This window comes from Salmo salar, chromosome 23 (assembly GCF_965601325.2).
Source record: "Salmo salar chromosome 23, fSalSal1, whole genome shotgun sequence".
Lineage (NCBI taxonomy): Eukaryota > Metazoa > Chordata > Actinopteri > Salmoniformes > Salmonidae > Salmo > Salmo salar.
In genome coordinates this window covers 11,795,484-11,816,093 of record NC_138313.1, presented here as the reverse complement: position 1 = coordinate 11,816,093, position 20,610 = coordinate 11,795,484, and the positions used below count along the sequence as shown (strand labels likewise).

Here is a 20,610-nt window from a genome sequence, read left to right as displayed (position 1 = left end):
GCTGCCACATGCCCATACGCTTGACACCTGTAACAACCTAATGTATTCAGCACAAAAGCTCGTACAGGATAACGTATATATCCTAACATCACTTTGTCGGGCAAAGACTCAACATCAAAACTCAAAAGAATACACACATATATATACAATTTATTTTTTCACCTTTATTTAACCAGGTAGGCCAGTTGAGAACAAGTTCTCATTTACAACTGCGACCTGGCCAAGATAAAGCAAAGCACTTTGACAAAAACAACACAGTTACACATGGGATAAACAAGCATACAGTCAATAACACAATAGAAAAATAATCTATATACAGTGTGTGCAAATGTAGTAAGATTAGGAAGGTAAGGCAATAAATAGGCCATAGTGGCAAAATAATTACAATTTAGCATTAACACTGGAGTGATAGATAATGACTTCCTGTTTCTCCACTCATGCCACCCTGTCTGCGTTGCACCAAACAACGAGCATCACAAACACTGGAAATCTTCCCCTTTGGTTGGTCAGCTTTCACATTTACCACTACCCCAGTAATCACTCCTTTCAATGGCGGCCTTTACTTGAGAGAAAAACAATTCACATTTCTTGCCTCCATTCGTTGAACACGGAGCGCCTGCTCCGTCTGACCAGCAGAAACATAAACACTTATTACAACACCACTTCTGGTTACCTTCACCGATTCCACAGCTCTCAACTCTGTTTTCACCCACCCTGAAACCACAAATGAATCATTCAAAAGGCAAGGGTCCACTTTTTCCAAAACCTTCACTCCTACTGTCACAGACTCATCTTTATCCTGACCCTCGGTCCAGTTCCGAGAACTTCACCACACCTACCACCTCCAATATTTCTGCAATGATGTCAGGATCAGCCATGTGTGCTGTAGTGTTGCCGCGTACAAAACATCTGGGAACTTGGAAAAATATGAGGTCAAATCATGACGTCAATGATCTTCTGGTCGGAAAGTCCGAGCTCTAGAAAGAGGCCCGTTTTGGAATTCCGATTTCAAAACGATTTTTCTAAGTCGGAGCTCGTTTTATTCCAAGTTCCCAGTTGTTTTGAACTAGCTGAGGTCGCAAGTCAGAGAATTCCGAGTTCACAGTTGTTCTGAACGCAGCATGTGGATTTTAACAGAGATACTTAGAAAGGAGGAAATTGGAATCACACCAGCCGATGAATAGAGAGACGTATTACGCCCCACCCAGCCGACTGTTAACCAATCGCGTTTACGTGGTTATGCTGCGTCATGCGGTTGCTAAAATAATCGTCACGCAATTCCTTCTTAAAGTCAGGGTATGAGTCGATAACCTGCCTATTTTCCTCGAAAGTACGCAATGTCACGATTTGAAAGCTATATTATTTTACAGAAAATAAGTTCATTAGCTCACATCTCGGAAAATATTCGTAATATTGTACTTCTTGTTGACGTATTTCATGCTAATGTTGGGTTTTTGCGCAAGCGCCCAATTGACTCCCATTTACTGCTTGAAGGAGTGCACTCCTTGTCCTGTAATCTCCCAGAATGCAGCGCGCAGCCCATTGACGACGCGTGGGAAAGGTACACAACGGGCGTTAATACGATTTCTAATGGAGTTTCTCCATCTCCTCAAAACTATTGATTTTAACCAGCGGATGTCACTTAAACCATAGCAATATATCGACCTTTCTATGACTAAAATACCATGTTATTTCATGATTGGGTCCCAAAGATATGGTTTCACTGATCTTTTATATTATTCTATTCAGCATATTCCTTATTACTGGCAATCCAATTATATTGTTTTCTCCATCTCTGAATCTTGTAAAGAAAGCACATACATAGCATCCATAGTACAAAAACTTTATTTCATTGTTTGATTGCAGTTTCTTGATACACAACCTGTTTGATAATACATGTACATTATAATACAGTTATGATTGCTCTTGTATTCATATCCAGGTGTTTCAACAAGAACATCTATCCCTACTTTTTACTGTTGAATAATTTCAACTTTCAGGTAAACCAGTTAAGTCATGGCCATCACAACTTGATAGGTAACCTGGTTTTCTGTTTTACTTGTTGGTCTGGTAACAGTTTTGGTTATAGTCATACTATTTATTCCTCTCTCATCACAGGTCTCTTCCATGCTACAGCCATGTACAACAATGCCTGAGCTATGTGTCAAAGGCCTCATTCTTCACATACTGTATAGCAGTGGTGTAAAGTACTTAAGTAAAAATACTTTAAAGTACTACTTGTCGTTTTTTGAGGTATCTGTAGTTTACTATTTATATTTTTGACAACCTTTACTTCACTACATTGCTAAAGAAAATAATGTATTTTTTTCTCCATACCATACATGACACCCAAAAGTACTCATGACATTTTGAATGCTTAGCAGGGCAGAAAAATGGTCCAATTCACAGTTATCAAGATCTGCCTCTGATCTGGGGGACTCACTAAACACAAATGCATCTTTTGTAAATGATGTCTGAGTGTCAGGAGTTTGCCCCAGATCAGAGGCAGAAGGGATGGGGTACTTTTTCCACCACCGCTGTATAGCACATTACTATTTTCAATGTGTTTGATTCTAACATACATACAGTTAGTGTTCACACTGAGGCAGCTGACATTACTGTCTCATTGATTCACTGTTACACCCTGATCATGGAACAAATACAGTACAATAGCTAGCTAGCTATCTCTTGCAAGCAAGTAGCACATATGGTATCATGTCATTGAGTTAAATGAGCAGACATTTACAGCAGATTTCATCACCAACATTGAAGCTAAATGTATGCAATAAGACACAAAGCAACATTTGAATGACTGACATACAGACAATCCACATCCACAGCCTTTCGGACCATAATATATTTGAGCAAGGGAATTCATTTGTTACTGAACGTCTGCAAGATGGCTGCCTATGATAGATAGTACTTGACTGACTTTTTGAAGGCCTTTGAAATGAAAGGTAATGTACATCAAATTAAAGTTAGGCCATTTCGCATCGTATTACTAGTGTTTAAGGTTATATCCATAGTCTTCTCTTTCTCTTCAAAGGCAAAATCTCAAGTTCCTGTGCTGACATGTGAATCAATAAGTTCACTTTCTCTAGTTCTACATCTCACAAATTAGATAGCTAAATCATGGAGTGAACACAGTACTTTAGAAACCATTTCTCATTTCAATGATCAATCAATTTGAAGCTAATAATAAAAGTATTGATGATGCACAACAACAGTGTGACATGCCCATCATTGGCCCTGGAAATGTAGAGAAAAAAAAACCTACAGTATACACTTTGCATACAGGTATCATATATTTTGAGGTAGGAAACAACACAGCAGTCAGGACTTTTTTAAATACCTATATTTCTGAAAGCAAAACAATCTATTGTAATCGTAGACTACCCATTGCAATACAGTACAACCTTTAGTATAACACTACTAGCACAATTCAGTGAGTGAATGTTAACAAGACCATAATCTCACTTTTAATATCAGTCTGGGAATATTGCAGTATATTTTGATTGATTTGAATACATCACTGATAAATGAAACAATATATGGCGAGGCAATTTGACGTGGAATTAAAGTATATGAATGACCCGAGAGCCTACTCCTAAAGGACAATGTTTTGGTGATGCAAAATTGTACAAAATAATAGAAAACAAAGCAGTTGTACATTGATGAAATACACTGTTAATTAAATAGCAGTTGTAAAGATAAATTAAATATATTAATGCTTGTTGAGTCAATTGTACTAACATGGACAATCTCCATCTTTTTTAAGTGCAAATTTACCTCAAACGATCCTGCAGTTCAAGGCAACCTACAATATTTGTAGGCTTAAAACACCGCTATCAAATGAACCCTTACAACGAAAGAACTTTATGTAAAGAATATGTACTTCACTGATGTTCAGACAGAGGCAGTTCAAGTGATCTCATCCTTCAAGAGCATGAGCTTTTTTTATTAAATAAAAAAAGTTACAAGTTGAAGCCCCAAAGAATTCAATTGACATGGGGGCATTACAAACTACCGTGTAAGGTTTTCAGGGGGGCCATGTGGCCAAGTATAGAACGCGGTTTATTTATTTGGTTGGGTTGTCAGCCACCTTACACAAAACTGGTCGAGGTAAAGATTGAAAAAGACAAATCAATCTGTTATGTCCTCAAATTTAGGTTGTTTGTTCCAAGATGCATGGTAACAAGCAAATACTGTGAAAACACTGAAAAATGATTGAAAAAGAGCAACATCAAGAGGGTAAATAATACTACACTATGTACAAACTAAGAACACTGCTTTGATTTGTGAAGTCAAGTAGTTCTGTTTTTTTTTTCAGATGGAGAAAACATTAAGTTGCTTTGAGCCGCTGAATTGGTGAGCAAAGGCAGATAATCTGTGAAGGGCCTGAGAATTTCTTTCACTAGCTCAAGAGTAGGCTTGTAACACTGAGGCAAATGATAAAGGGTGGTAGCAGAGTAAAGGAATGTGAGAAGTGGTATCCTATACCATGTCAAACATGATTAGTGCTCTCAGGTACATGTACGTCAGTTAATCAAATAATTGCTAAATTGGAGTCTACAGAGGTGAATTGCATTCAGTTTTGCATCTCAGTTCTTGGATCGTTTCCAAGAACATGTAGTGTGTGTGTCTCTCAGAGTTCCCTCAGTAACAAATAAAATCTGTCACACGTCCTTCCTTCCATTCCAAACCAACAGTACAGAAAGACAGACAACATGACCAATCAAAATGCACTGACCACTGAACGCACAGCAAGGGCTCAAGATCAACCCAACTTCCTCCTCATTTATTAACATCTGCAAGCTCAAAAGGGGCCAGAATATCAAATAAAAATACATAAATAAAATAACTGCTTCACCTTTGAACTGAAACCGTTCAAAATCGAAGAGCTAATCCTCTTCCTCCGTTACAAAACATTTCATCATCCAGTGAAAAAAAACGAATCAAATGAAGGCATTGCATATTCTTGCTAGAGAAATTATTATTATTATTATTTTTTTAAATACAGTGTAGCAGACAGGTATGTACAGATGAGCCCTCCTCCATCGATCCCTAGCTCCCTGGTGTTCAGAGAGGGCCGGTGCAGTTAGTGGGGCCGACTGCTGGACTCTGACACCTGTCGTTTCCGGGGAGTTCCGTAACCGTTAAGGCTGCCATTCAGGCGTTTGGTCAGACCACCGTTCAGAATGTCCTGGATGTGCTGAACTATAAGGTTTATGGCAACTGTTAAGGAGAGAGGGGGGGGGGGGGGGGGGGGACGACACATTGAAGGATAATCGTTAAGTGTTCCATTCCTATTTTATTCAGGTAAAATGTAAGCAGAACAAGTTCCAGAGTTTAAAAGCACCAGTTTGCAAATACCTTTTTTTTTTTTTTTTTTTTTTAATCTACAATTGACCTTGACATTCCAAAACAGAGACAGTCTGAAACATTCCCAGGACAAAACAGCTAATCTAGTCTGCTTCCCATGTATAGGCCTCACCAATCACAGGTCACAACAGCTATCTATCTCAAGACAGTAGAATAAACAAAACAGCCATCACATTCACATCCGCCTTTAGTAAATTAACCATCGCAGGGTAAGAGACTGGACTGATTAACAATGTAAATGGCAGACTCTCTGGGAAGATGTGTCCAAGAATGAGTCAGTGATGTTTGTCACATAACAGCCTGCTTGCTTACATAAGGCAGCAATCTTGAGAAACAAACAGTCAAACTCACCAAGATTATCTGCTCCTCTGGGAATGATCACGTCAGCACACTTCTTGGTCTACAGGGGGCGAAGAAATAAACATGTTTAGCAATACGATCTGAATCACATCTTAACCAAGATGGCGTAGCAGTAAGACGTTTGTTTTTGTCCCGTGTAAATATTCATTTTAATCTCTTTTTCCAATTTCGAATTAAAATGTACCTTCCTGCAACCCGCCTCACCCAATGTGGTAAGGGTCTGCTATTTTTGAGACCCAATAACTGGAACCTCCATCAGAAGCTAGCTATCAGAAGCTAGCCAGCTAATTAGCCACTGCTAGCGGCCTTTACCTTTAGACACCAGCCGCTTTAGCCCGTATAATCCCTGCCAGTCTGCACAGCGCGATATCAGCCCTGAGCATATTGGACTGCTTTTTCCCACTACATCACCGGATTCCTGCCGCAAGCTAGCTGGCTAGCTGCTACCGAGTGGCTATTGTAGCTAACGCCCTTGTCCAGAAGCAAGCACCAGTTAGCCTCGAGCTAGGCCCATCTCCCGGGCTAGCAAACGAAGTACACCAACTACAATACCTCTCTTGCCAATTGGCCTGGACCCTTTGTCGACACGGAGCCCTGCCGATCCATCACGACTGGTCTGCTGTAAGTAATTCGGCCGATGTATTCTCAACCGGCCTCTGCGTCGTGGATGACGGAGAAGACCCTTCTGCTAGCCCCGGCCTGCTAGCTTCCTGAACACCGTGTCTCCCGCTCGCTATTGCTGCTCATTGGACCCTATGATCACTCGGCTACACAGCTGATGCCTGCTGGACTGTTCATTAACATGGTACATCATTTTGTTTATCTGTCGGCCCCAGCCTCGAACTCAGGCCCTGAGTGTAGCTAACTGACCCTCTGCCCATTCATCACCATTTACCAGTTGTCTTACCCGTTAACCCGTTAACTTAGCTCTCCCACTCAACACCTGTGATTGCTTTATGCCTCTCTTGAATGTCAACATGCCTTGTATACTGTTGTTTAGGGTAGCTCTCACCGTTTTATTTTATGTCCTAGCCGTGTCTGAATCCTGGCTTAGGAAGGCCACCAAAAATTCTGAGATTTCCATCCCCTATTACAACACTTTCCGTCAAGATAAAACTGCTAAAGGGGCGGTGTTACAATCTACTGTTGAGATAGTATGACAGAACTCTGCAGGCTATCCAGGTCTATGCCCAAACAGTTCAAGCTTCTACTTTTAAAAATGAATCTCTCCAGAAATAAGTCCCTCACTGTTGCCGCTTGTTATAGACCTCCCTCAGCCCCCAGCTGTGCCCTGGACACCATATGTGAATTGATCGCCCCCCATCTATCGTCAGAGTTCGTACTGTTAGGCGACCTAAACTGGGATATGCTTAACACCCCAGCCGTCCTACAATCTAAGCTAGATGCCCTCAATCTCACACAAATTATCAAGGAACCTACCAGGTACAACCCCAAATCTGTAAACATTGGCACCCTCATAGGTATCATCCTGACCAACCTGCCCTCTAAATACACCTCTGCTGTCTTCAACCAGGATCTCAGCGATCACTGCCTCATTGCCTGCGTCCTCTATGGGTCCGCGGTCAAACGACCACCCTTCATCACTGTCAAACGCTCCCTAAATCTCTTCTGCGAGCAGGCCTTTCTAATCGACCTGGCCCGGGTATCCTGGAAAGATATTGACCTCATCCTGTCAATAGAGGATGCCTGGTTGTTCTTTAAAAGTGCTTTCCTCACCATCTTAAATAAGCATGCCCCTTTCAAAAAAATAAAATGTAGAACTAGGAACAGATATAGCCCTTGGTTCACTCAAGACCTGTCTGCCCTTGACCAGCACAAAAACATCCTGTGGCGTTCTGCATTACCATCGAATAGCCCCCGTGATACACAACTTTTCAGGGAAGTTAGGAACAAATATACACAGGCAGTTAGTAAAGCTAAGGCTAGCTTTTTCAAACAGAAATTTGCATCCTGTAGTACAAACTCAAAAAAGTTCTGGGACACTGTAAAGTCCATGGAGAATAAGAGCACCTCCTCCCAGCTGCCCACTGCTCTGAGGCTAGGAAACACCGTTACCACCGATAAATCCACTATAATTGAGAATTTCAACAAGCATTTCTCTACGGCTGGCCATGCTTTCCACCTGGCTACCCCTACCCCGGTCAACTGCCCGGCACCCTCCACAGCAACCCGCCAAAGCCCCCACCATTTCTCCTTCACCCAAATCCAGATAGCTGATGTTCTGAAAGAGCTGCAAAATCTGGACCACTACAAATCAGGCGGGCTTGACAATCTGGACCCTCTCTTTCTAAAATTATCTGCTGAAATTGTTGCAACCCCTATTACTAGCCTGTTCAACCTCTCTTTCGTATCGTCTGAGATTCCCAAAGATTGGAAAGCTGCCGCGGTCATCCCCCTCTTCAAAAGGGGGTGACACTCTAGACCCAAACTGCTACAGACCTATATCTATCCTACCCTGTCTTTCTAAGGTCTTCGAAAGCCAAGTTAACAAACAGATTCCCGACCATGTCGAATCCCACCGTACCTTCTCCGCTATGCAATCTGGTTTCAGAGCTGGTCATGGGTGCACCTCAGCCACGCTCAAGGTCCTAAACGACATCATAACCGCCATCGATAAGACACATCACTGTGCAGCCGTATTCATCGACCTGGCCAAGGCTTTCGACTCTGTCAATCACCACATTCTTATTGGCAGACTCGACAGCGTTGGTTTCTCAAACGATTGCCTCGCCTGGTTTACCAACTACTTCTCTGATAGAGTTCAGTGTGTCAAATCGGCGGCCTGTTGTCCAGACCTCTTGGCAGTCTATGGGGGTGCCACAGGGTTCAACTCTCGGGCCGACTCTCTTCTCTGTATACATCAATGATGTCGCTCTTAATGCTGGTGATTCTCTGATCCACCTCTATGCAGACGACACCATTCTGTACACTTCTGGCCCCTCTTTGGACACTGTTAACTAACCTCCAGACGAGCTTCAATGCCATACAACTCTCCTTCCGTGGCCTCCAACTGCTCTTAAATACAAGTAAAACTAAATGCATTCTCTTCAATCGATCACTGCCCGCACCTGCCCACCCGTCCAGCATCACTACTCTGGACGGCTCTGACTTAGAATACGTGGACAACTACAAATACCTAGGTGTCTGGTTAGAATGTAAACTCTCTTTCCAGACTCACATTAAGCATCTCCAATCCAAAATTAAATCTAGAATCGGCTTCCTATATCACAACAAAGCATCCTTCACTCATGCTGCCAAACATACCCTCGTAAAACTGACCATCCTACAGATCCTTGACTTCGGCGATGTCATCTATAAAATAGCCTCCAACACTCCACTCAACAAAGTGGATGCAGTCTATCACAGTGCCATTTGTTTTGTCACCAAAGCCCCATACACTACCCACCACTGCGACCTGTACGCTCTCGTTGGTTGGCCCTCGCTTCATACTCGTCGCCAAACCCACTGGCTACAGGTTATCTACAAGTCTCTGCTAGGTACAGCCCTGCCTCATCTCAGCTCATTGGTCACCATAGCAGCACCCACTCGTAGCACACGCTCTAGCAGGCATATCTCACTGGTCACCCCCAAAGCCAATTACTCCTTTGGTCACCTTTCCTTCCAGTTCTCTGCTGCCAATGACTGGAACGAACTGCAAAAATCACTGAAGCTGGAGACTCATATCTCCCTCACTAGCTTTAAGCACCAGCTGTCAGAGCAGCTCACAGATCACTGCACATAGCCCATCTGTAAACAGCCCATCCATCTACCTCATCCCCTTACTGTATTTTTTATTTATCTTGCTCCTTTGCACCCCAGTATCTCTACTTGCACATTCATCTTCTGCACATCTACCATTCCAGTGTTTAATTGCTATATTGTAATTACTTTGCCACCATGGCCTATTTATTGCCTTATCTTACCTCATTTGCACTCACTGTATATAGACTTTTCCCCCCTCTACTGTATTATTGACTATGTTTTGTTTATTCCATGTGTAACTCAAATTGCTATGCTTTATCTTGGCCAGGTCACAGTTGCAAATGAGAACTTGTTCTCAACTAGCTTACCTGGTTAAATAAATAAAATAAAGATGGAAACAACAAATGTCTAAACTTTCCAACTGTCAACAAAATAAAATACGCTTGACAAGGTGGGATCTTTTCATGTCTGTAAAATGTATTGTGAGAAATGGTGGTGGAAACTATGTGCAAATATTGATATAATAACCGTCATATTTTATATGATAAACTTGGAGTCATGCAATGATATGTTGTGTGTGGTCCTCCGACTGACTCAGGAAAGCATGCAGTTTATTAGGCTACAGATTAAATAAGCTATGATGAACTTCACAGGGTGGTGAAAATGCAGCTTAATGCTCCTTTCCAATAAATATTGAGCGTCTTATTCTGCTGACATGATCGATTCCTGGCTGCCGTTTGACAAATAAAAATAATAATTTTTTTTGTCCATAATAATCTCATCATGTAGGCTATACCTGCACTGTATCTGCGAGCTGTTGGCTAAAGCGCACGTGCCAAGACCAGAGTGGGTATATTCGCTAAATAACAACTTTTGTAGTGACAAAACCCATCAGTAGAGTTGAAATTGCGATGGAAACCCATTTAACTTGTATTTTTTTTTATTTGGTACATGGGAATTTAACCGCAAAAGTAAGTTTTATGTGCACTACATCACGCACAGCCTTTTATCCACAACAAGTCAATTTCATGGAAACATATCTGGCGGGAAAATGCGGATTTTAGAATATTTGCATGAAAATCTGTCGACAATTGGATGGAAACCTAGCTATTGACATAATTTGATTGGTCCAAGGCTCTTAGAATACGTGTTGTGGCAGTATCATAGCTAAGTACTCACTGGCAGACAGAACTCTTCAAAGGCGGGCTTAACAAAGGTGATGTATTGCGTTAACACCTGCTCCAGGTCCCTTCCACGCTCGCTGATGTCTCGGAGCACTGCGGAGGGAACACAGAACGGGAGTGGAGCTTTCAGAATGATTTCTCAGAAAAGATTCTTACAAAACTATTAGACTTCATCATCCGGTTCCCATTCATGCCCTCCAGGCCCTGTATTGGAAGCCCCCTGGTGTTTTTGTACAACTCACAAGTTTGATGTGTTTCATCCAATGAAATAGTGAATATATATGTCTAAGGTTTCACCCCTGCGTGAGAGCCGTGTGTCTGCATCTGTGTCCACAAACAGCTTCATCTGGAACAGGTCCCTGATCTCCTGGGAGTAGAACATCAGGATGCCCTCGAACAGCACCACATCTGCTGGGTACACCGTCACCGCTTCTTCCTTCCTGACACACACACCAGAGAGAGGACAATGTGTAGGAGATGAGATGAGTGAGTGAGTGAGTGGAGTGAGTGTCCTAACCACTGACCTGGAATGGGTGACAAAGTCATACACTGGGATCTGCACTGTTTGGCCCTCCAAAATGTCCCACAACGTTTTGACGATGAGCTCATTGTCAAATGCATCTGAGAAGAGAGAGAGCAAAGGCACTCAGAACAATGTCTATGTTTCTGCTGGTGCCACTGTGCCAGGCCATAGGATCTAGATCTAATCCCACAAGGTGGCATGTTGCTATGGGGATAGCGTCTGTGCTGATATGCAACCTATTTAGTGAACTACTTTTGACCAGGGCCCAAACATTATCTACCACACTGTCTGAGACAGACTACTCTGCTACACATTCTACCAGAGGCACCGCTTGCTAAGTATGTACTCTGAATGAGACAGATTTTCAATACAGCAGTCATTGGCCCCAAGGCAGAACATGTAGAAACCATTAGTTCTCTCCAGGAATTATGGTAATTCTATTTCTAAGAACTAGGGGGAAAAGCCCAACAGAAGTATCCTTTGAGTATAAACTCAACAACGCAACTATTTATCTTCAATGAGAGAGCAAAGGGATGTGAGAAAATATTCTTAAAAAAAAAAAAAATTACACTGGAAAGCAAGCAAGGGATAAAGCTACATTTGCTAGTTGTTAACATATACCATACGACTACGATTTAGCGATTGACATGGTATCCAGATAAATAAATAGATTACATAAATACCTGGGTGGTCGAAGTTGAACTGCCCCTTCAGTGCCTTGGCCTTCTGGTCCGGTGTGAGGACCCTGTAGAAGCTGTCTTGGCTGAGAATGGCCACCTGGCGCTGGTGATGGTCAATCTTGTTCTGACCAAGCAGCTCCATGATCTTACCGCAGACAGACGACTGGCCATGGGCAGAGGGAGGAGCGAGAGACTGACAGTTAAGTCTGTCAGATAGTGTTATCTGAAGTAAATTTGTGACCCATAAAGATGTAAGAGTGGAGTTGTGTTCACTGAGCTATGGAGATATTGAATATATTGTTACCAGACTATTACATAGATGTACAGACAGTACAGAAGAAGCCAAATGTGCAACAGCTCTCATTTAAAATGTTCTTAGATGTTTGCAATACTCTGACCTATTTTACAGCTAGAATCCTCATTTACTCATCGGGCCTCTCTGACTCAGGGCCCCTGGGTGTGGTCACCTTGCTGGTTTCTAGTTGACTACATCACGCGTGGCTAAGCTCTTCCTAAACGAACAAGGAGGAAGTGACAGCATTCTTTTACATTGGAAAATATACTAATATTAATAACTCCAAAAGGGCACTACCCCATCCCTACTGATCTCGCAGTACAGCCCAAAAGACATGTCTCTACGGTTCATTAGCCAATTCAAGGAAGAGGAGAGTGGGCCTACAGCAAATAGGATAATAAGATCAGTAATGAGGATCTCACATTATGACAACAACACTGTTGGGTGGAACCTTGGCAGAAATTACTTGGATGAAGTCACTTTCAAAAATGTTTTTCAACACATGAAGTCTTGTAACATTATTTAACAAATTAAGTCCAAACCAGACTTGTGTCATTGAGAACAGTAAGGCTGCTACTGACCAAGTCTGAGGCACACCACAGTAGACAGGATGTCGGTCAGTCAATATCGAGGTGCTATTCTTAGACCACTGCACCTACACGTGTCACCAGCCATGATAATCTAACTGCTTGCTCCAGGCCTAATAGAGATCAGAATAAGAGATGACTGGCAACAGACATTAGGGTCAAGTTGAACTTGTTGTTAGAGAAGGGAAAATGTATTGCAGCAGAAGAGGAAAATGCATGCTACCAATCAGTGAAAAATACATTTGCGTCTCCTTGAAAAGAGCTCAGACAGGGCAAAGATATTACAAGACGATAAAGCAGAATATATTTGTCTGGATTCAATACACGTTTATAAATCAATCTACATTCAGAGGGAATAGTTCAAGGATGTCAAATAAGGGGCATTACAAGATGTTCATGCAGCCACAATATGTTATTTGATGGGACTCACTGTACTTAGTCACCAGTCCGGGTCACACTATCAATCCATTTAACTAATAATCCGCAAGTTGGGCCTGGGCCCTACAGACTTCATACATTCAGCCTAAACTGACTTCCCAGAAAGGTTTGTCAGAAGAAAAAAAACTCTGTCGGATAAACAGGTGGCTCTACTGGTAGTTTCTCTCTTTCGTTTGTTGTGGGGTATGATACCAAGAAATATTACACGCAAAGGAGCATCAAGTGGACCACAATTCATGCTCTAGAACAGCATTTCATAGAGGATGTACATTACTCAATTTCTTATCTGCATTTATTTTCTTCAAACTTTCTACAAAAAATTACAAAGCAAACAAATGTTAGAGAGATGATTGTCAGGTTAGTGCTTGTGAGGTTTCTGAGAGCTCCAACTCTCCCAATACCAGATCCCTTTGTAGTTTCACATTTCTTCCAAGCCCTTAATAAAACAGTGATTGCCGAAACTGCTCTTGGTTACAAAGGACCAGGCCAGGTCTCTTGCCCAAGCATGGGTCAGTCAGACATACATTCAAAGTCTACCTCTTCTATTGCCAACGCTGACTAAACATTCCCCTGCCCCAGTTCAAAATTCTATTGTGTCCAAAAAAGCTAAACTGTCGTTTAGCCTGCAATCCTACGTCAGAGGTACATAAAGACAATTGACAAGCTATGTCATGATCAGTTACAGTGGGTATAGCAATCTGTACTGTAAAAGGAAAAAACTTTTGGGGGGAGAAAAATCTGGACTTTTTTTTTATTTTTACATGGTCAGCTCACTGGCTGTTATGACAAAACACAGCTGAAGGTCAAATAAACGTAGCTGGGAAGGAATAGTACAATTGTGCCTGACTGACAGTAGGCCTACTAGTGATGGGGGATTATTATTTTTGATGATATAAAGTATCGTTTTGACAATATTGCAATATTATTTTTGCACTGGTTTACTGTACTCCGATATTTTTCCTTCATAGCTTGTATTCAATCTTGTTTTTAAATAGGGAGCCCATTTGTTTTCAGAACATTTATTTATCTCGGTCACTCTGCAGTAGACATATGGTGAGCAATATGTTTGGAACATCGAATTGCAATATATGGAATTTCAATACATAATGTATCGGCACCTAAGTATCTCAGCCCTAAGGCCTACTGTGCTAACCTGAACTGTTGTGCTTGCTTGGATATTTCAGGAAATATGGTGGATGCATAACCAGGCTAGCAGAGTAAAGCTCTCCCTGGCTCAGTAGGCCTATAGTGTATAGTTCCACAATATGACTTGTGACAAGAAATGGGTTTGACCATAATAAATCCTCCCTCGTCTTAAATACTATTCAAAACATGATAAAAAAAATAACATATGCAACCTTCGAAAAAGAGAGGGATACTCATTCAAATCTTTGAGACAGCAGAGACTACACAATACAGCAGAGGACATAGCTGCAAGGCCATCAGCCATTTCCGGGGACTTTTTAGGACGGTCTCAGGTAGATAGTGAAAAACAAAAACAGAAAAACAAGAGATAACGGTCACTTTCTTCAGAGGGGTGGGGGGAGGTGCATTTGAAAGGCCACATGTTTAGAGTACCTGTTTACCTGGCAGACAATTGTCAATATAAGTGTGCTAGATTATAAAGTGATGTCATGTTGTGAATAATAGACTTTGGCATGGTTGAATTCTTGCTTCTGGAGAGAAGAGCACGTATTATTTACTGTACCATGATGAACAGTAGCCTACACGGAAAAAACGGCAACACACTGACGTAGACCGAGGCTTACCTCCTTGCACGTTATGAGGTAAGATGTGAAACAGATTACCCAAGACAGTAGGCTACAGTATGAAGATTGGAAAAGCAGTTTTAGCCCATCGAAATTCCAAATCACTTATAGGCGATGTCATGGCGACGTTGGATAGCTAAACTCATGCGTAAGTAACACGTCATCTTGTCTAACGGTCGTATCGCGCATGTGCAAGCCATCAACTCAGACACTCTGGACTAAAGCTGTTTGACAAAAATGAAAAATGTATGTTTGTCACTTTCACGAGGTTGGAGTAATAACATGTTCAAATACTAAAGACGTTACCTCGAATCTACTTCGTGCCTTTTGATTTCTAGAAAATGAACTACTGAGGAAGATTTTTTTTTTTTACTTCTCTCATTGACTTTTCAAACCCCAAACCCTGACAAAGTCTGTTTGGCAAGCATTCCAGGAAGTCTCGCGATGTTGCGCTCTTGGTTTAGAATTTTTATTTATTTTACTGTGCCGCGAATTATGGTGCATAGACAGTTTTCACTGCTCGCCAGGTGTAATCAGCTGGTCCTGTCGACGCATTAGAAAGTGAATATTAACAGTGGGCGGACTGGAGCTCGACGTCACATATACATATCTATATATTTTTTTATGAATAAGAAAACTACTGATTTCAGCACCCGTTCTGAAATCAGTAGTTTTTGATAAACTAAAATTGTATATGCTGCTTTAGCTCCAGTCCGCCCACACTAGTCGCCGCTCAACTCCATCGTAAATCGTTGAGTTTAGTTGCTTTTCGGTTCCGTCGGATGTCATAAATGCCCTTTCTGAATTGAATAAACCACAGGAGTAGATTCCCCTCAAAATCCTTGTTTGTGTTAATATTTAATTATTTGTACACGAATTGATAGGGTTATAGACAAAGACATACATGAATGCAAGTTGGATTAAGGCCAGTTCTCTACAGCCACATAAGTGGGTTAAATTATTGCCAAACAGGACCTATTGCTATACACGCTTTATAAATGTCAATGTTTTTCAAGAAATTATTAAAGGACAAACGAGCTTTATTGGGACAAATTAATTCATTGGTCTGTCATGACAGGAGCCACGCGGTCAGGGAGTTCTCATCTTTCAACCACGTTGACAATTCAGTGTTAAAAATAAAAACATAACATTTCTAATTAATAAAAATCACAATGCCAACCTTGCCGCTGGCAGTCCCTCCGGCTACCCCGATGAGGAATGGTTGCCGAATAGCGTTCTCGTTTTCGGCTTGACTGTCCACCCTTGTCTCGCTATCGCCTGCCATGCTTGCTATAAACGCATACAGAAGCACGGAGGTGGTTTTGCTCCACTTGCGCTCCTCCCCTCTTTTCAGTTGTGCGTTTGCTTTGATGCTATGAGTATGCCTGGATATCAATCCGGTCTTTTGTAAGCCACTTGAAATGCAGAACCTTCACATCAGGTTATGTGTTATTGCAATTCAATTATCAGACTCTAGGCCCATATATCAGGTATTTTGTGGCCTACATTTTGATTATATCAGTTCAGTTAAAGATGCACTCCAGGATCTTAAAGGTGACAGGCAAAGGTCTCCATAAATACCTTAACACTTAATAATAATGCTCATGCAGGCTTCATTAAAAAGTCCTCAACAGCATTTTTGTGTATCACAACATTTTGGCTTTCATTTCTAGTTTTTGGTGAAGATGTCATTTTCTGGGCATAAAATGCAAGGATGACATCATTATTAGGCAAAAAGAAAGAACAATGCCCTTACTGCAAGCAACACAAGCTACAGACATGGCTTTTGTGAGCCCTTTTCTGGATCAGACATGAAACAGATTATACTGACATGATGTGAGAAGCCACTTGTACATCTGGGGGAAATACATTTATGTCAACAACGATCACTCATATGCAGATAATGAGATCTGGCTAGTTAGCTAGCTATAGCCAGTCAGTGAATTCCCAATCAATCTGATGTTGTGGCTGCAGTTCAAACAGCCAATACTAGCTAGCTAAAGTTTTGAGTTGAAAATAAATTATTGGATGACACAACACATGTATAAATTGGCTAGCTAATAAACTTAGCAGAAATAGCTATTGTTTCCCTAGAAGAAAACTATAGGATATAGCTAGCTAGCTATCTACAGCCATTGATGCTGTGGCAGCTAGCTAACTAACTGACCAAAACGTGGCTAACTACCACATGAAAATAATACAGCTATGGTAATTCTGGTTTGCTAAATGTTACCATAAAGCTAGACCCTTTCTGTTAAATGTATTGGTTAGCTTGCTGGGTAACTAGCAAATGTTAGCTAGCCCAAATGTGTATAGATTATAGCTAGCTAGCATAGAAATAATAACAATAATCCATGTGCCTACAATATGTGCTAAGTTTTATTCACACTTAATAGACAACCAACAAATTTGAATTTGTTTTGTGACAGAAATATTACAGACAAGACAAATTGTAGACTATAACATGGGATACAACATTACAGTAACATCTAGATAAATACATTAGATACAGTATATTGTCAAAAGTAGGATATTTCATTTATTTATGTTAGAAATGTGGATCACATATAGGCCTATGTAATTAGATAAGGATATAAGGAAAAATATGTATTTAAGCTCTAAATAGTCATCCAACCAAAACAGTAAACATGCATTGATAATAACCAATGATAGGTGGCCACATCAACCATTTATGAGCATGTAGTTAGTGCCTTTTGCTTCCAAGAAAACAGAATAAGGTTGTCTCCCACAATGCTTTGGCTTCGACTTCAAGTTGTAGTTGGTGAGGAGCAACAGCAGAAATTTCCAGTCGACTACAGTCGAAAGTTCATGAACTTTGATCAAGGGTGACTACATTTAAAATACCCAAATGCGGGACAAAGGGATGATTTTGCGGGACATTCACTGGACAGTGTAGCCTATATTAATATTTTTTTTGGGGAAGCACCCCCCATCCCACACACAGAAAAACTGCACTGAACAAGCTAATGGAAGAGCGCCTACAGGCTACTCCTTTGCCTCGAGGCAAATGCGGTTATGCAGGAAAGATGGGAGTAATACTTGTCCAAGTAAACAGTTCTGGTTGGTCTCAGGGAATGTAAAATAGTTAGGAAGGGAGTCTTTGAAACCCCGATTGCGTGAAGTAGCAGCAAAATATGTTAAATTAGCAAGAATGAGCATGGAGAGCCTCACAAATTTGACGAAATCCACCATATCTTTTCAGTTTAATAACATTATATATTTTTTCAGTCTAATACAGCTATTTATTTACTTTTGTAGCTCTTCCTCAGAAGCATGCTTTTTTAACTGTCCTCTCCAAGTTTAGCTGAAATTTAGACCGAAAGGATTTTACAAATGTGATTGGTTGATGATATGACATTGGCCTATGTATCGCTTTGCAGAATATCAGATCTCAACAATGATTGGGGAAGTGTTTAACATCACCAGTACCACATCCTTATGATATATATCTTTTCAAAAGAGCAACGTGACTGCAAACGAGATCTGTATAAAATGACGAAATGCTCATGTCTCGGCTCGAACAATGGGAGTCGTTATCCCACAGACGGGAAGGCAGGCGAAAACTTTAGGTCCAAAATAAGCTAAAAGAAACGCATTGGGCTTATTTTGAACAGATTTTGGCGAGTGAAACCTCTCGCTTCACCTCATCCTCTCTGCTAAACAGACATAGCTTGACTGAAATACGGAACAAATCTACCTTTTTTGTAAATTAGTGGTGTTTTTTTATAAAAAATGTATTGATTGAATTGATTAGACAATGAAAAAAATTATAATACATAAGGGCGCTCCAGCTGGTGACGCCTCCACATACAATTTAAGAAAATCATTAAGGACTTCATCACATCATCCAAAAACATGGCGGATGAATTTAAAATGTTAATATCTTCAGCTGTCAGTGATGAAAAACAAATTGGCCTTAGATTCAATTATTTTAATAATTCGATGGATGTTTTTTGCACAAAGATGATGACTAAAGTGTCTTATTATGAAGTTTAAAATCTGTCTTCTCTATGTGGCCATGTATGGAAATTGTCTTTCTGGGCCAGGTGTCAGTTAAACTGCAGTACTGAAGCAAAACTGTAGAAGCAGCCGAAACCATGCTTCTAGACCGGAATCATCGGTCATTGGTTATGCAAATCAAATCAAAGTTTATTTGACACGTGCGTTGAATACAACAGGTGTAGACCTTACAGTGAAATGCTTACTTACAGGCTCTAACCAAGAGTGCAAAAAAGGTATTAGGTGAACAATAGGTAGGTAAAGAAATATGCAGTCGACATCACTGAGGTATAATAAAAACTGGAGACTGCGTCCAAGATGTCCGACCATTGTTTTCGAGGTAATCTACTAACATTCACATACGCCGATTCATGGAACGTCTATATCCAGGTTACATCTGGTTTATCTGGACCAACATCACATGCGCACAAGCACACAGGGAGCAGCGGCGACATCAACACGTCATCCAAAAACATGGCAGATATTGTATGAATATAAAATGTTAATATCTTCAGCTGTGAGTGATGGAAAACAAAATCAGCCTTAGCTACAATTATTTGAATAATTAAATTAATGTTTTGCACATATGTTTTATTTGAATATTTACGTTAGGGACCACCTCATCTGTGAAGTGCGGGTGTGCACAAATTCAATTCGACCTAGGAAACTTTGGCAAAGCTGTCACGTCCTGACCAGTAATAGGGGTTATTTGTTATTGTAGTTTGGTCAGGACGTGGCAGAGGGTATTTGTTTTATGTGGTTCGGGGTGGTGGTTTGTTTAGTAGGGTATTTGATTTATGTATTCCGGGGTTTTTTGGGCACTGTTCTATGTTAGTGTATTTCTATGTTGTGTCTAGTCTTTTGTATTTCTATGTTTTGTTAATTGGGGTTGGACTCTCAATTGGAGGCAGGTGTTTTCTAGTTGCCTCTGATTGAGAGTCCTATATATAGGTATGTGTTTGTTGAGTACTTTGTGGGAGATTGTTCTGTGTATAGCCTTGTGCCTTACCAGCATGTATATAATCGGTGTGTTTTTGTTGTGTACGTGTTTATTTTGGTTCTCCTTCTTCACCAAATAAAAGATGACTGCACATATTCCTGCTGCGTTTTGGTCTATATCTGACGACAGCCGTTACAAAAGCATCAAGTCTATAAAACTTAGTGCACTGTCTTTGTAACAGATTCTAGTGTTGGGAACATAAAAATGAATTGAGATCAGATTAGGTGCATACATCGCCACCTACTATAATCCTTGCAATCCCAAGTACTTCTTTGCCACTACAACCTCTATTTTCTGTTACTTTCGATCCATTTCTGCAGATCAATTGACAACCATGGCTATAAATGCTAAAAAGCTCACCTTACAGAAGCACATATTCATCTCATCACTCTCTCTTGGTCTCTGCCTACTCACAGGAATCCTCTCAGGATCCCTCACCCTGTACCCACCTTCCTCTGCCACTCTCTTCACTGCTTCAGCATACAACACTTTCTATACTACTCTAATCCGGCAACCTCGGTCTGCCTTTCTCTCACCGGACACCTCCAATCTCCAGCCCCATGGGCACCGCCACAACTTGCACACATAACTTTCGCCACCAATATCACACCTTCCTTAGTTTCATGCCCCCCTGCACACTTCTCATATC

General features: G+C 41.0%; 1 protein-coding gene across 4 annotated transcripts; it reads right to left on the bottom strand.

Moving 5' to 3' along the window:
* Window positions 1–3,920: 3,920 nt before the first annotated feature.
* On the bottom strand, window positions 3,921–16,313 carry LOC106584056 (uridine-cytidine kinase 2-A). Of its 4 annotated transcripts, XM_082967914.1 has the most exons (8): window positions 14,942–15,504; window positions 12,729–12,847; window positions 11,856–12,364; window positions 11,174–11,270; window positions 10,947–11,089; window positions 10,645–10,742; window positions 5,734–5,782; window positions 3,921–5,235 (listed from the first exon to the last, which is right to left on the bottom strand). In XM_082967914.1, the coding sequence occupies exons 3-8, from the start codon at window positions 11,992–11,994 to the stop codon at window positions 5,099–5,101; spliced, it is 663 nt and encodes a 220-aa protein (XP_082824040.1). In that variant the 5' UTR covers window positions 11,995–12,364; window positions 12,729–12,847; window positions 14,942–15,504; the 3' UTR covers window positions 3,921–5,098. The 4 variants fall into 4 exon arrangements, with proteins under 4 accessions (XP_082824040.1, XP_014024350.1, XP_082824041.1 ...); XM_014168875.3 differs by lacking the exons at window positions 12,729–12,847; window positions 14,942–15,504 and adding an exon at window positions 16,122–16,313 and having other exon boundaries at window positions 11,856–12,015; XM_082967915.1 differs by lacking the exons at window positions 12,729–12,847; window positions 14,942–15,504 and adding an exon at window positions 16,122–16,228.
* Between the last annotated feature and the right edge of the window lie 4,297 nt (window positions 16,314–20,610).

What these genes read in the sequence shown, in the direction of transcription:
- LOC106584056 (XM_014168875.3), bottom strand. Translation starts at nt 16,226, where the DNA reads ATGGCAGGCGATAGCGAGACAAGGGTGGACAGTCAAGCCGAAAACGAG. An exon ending in GACTTTGTCACCCATTCCAG is followed by an intron (nt 11,090 to 11,173) that starts GTCAGTGGTTAG and finishes TGTGTGTGTCAG; the next exon opens with GAAGGAAGAAGCGGTGACGG. An exon ending in TTGAAGAGTTCTGTCTGCCA is followed by an intron (nt 5,783 to 10,644) that starts GTGAGTACTTAG and finishes CGCCCCCTGTAG; the next exon opens with ACCAAGAAGTGTGCTGACGT.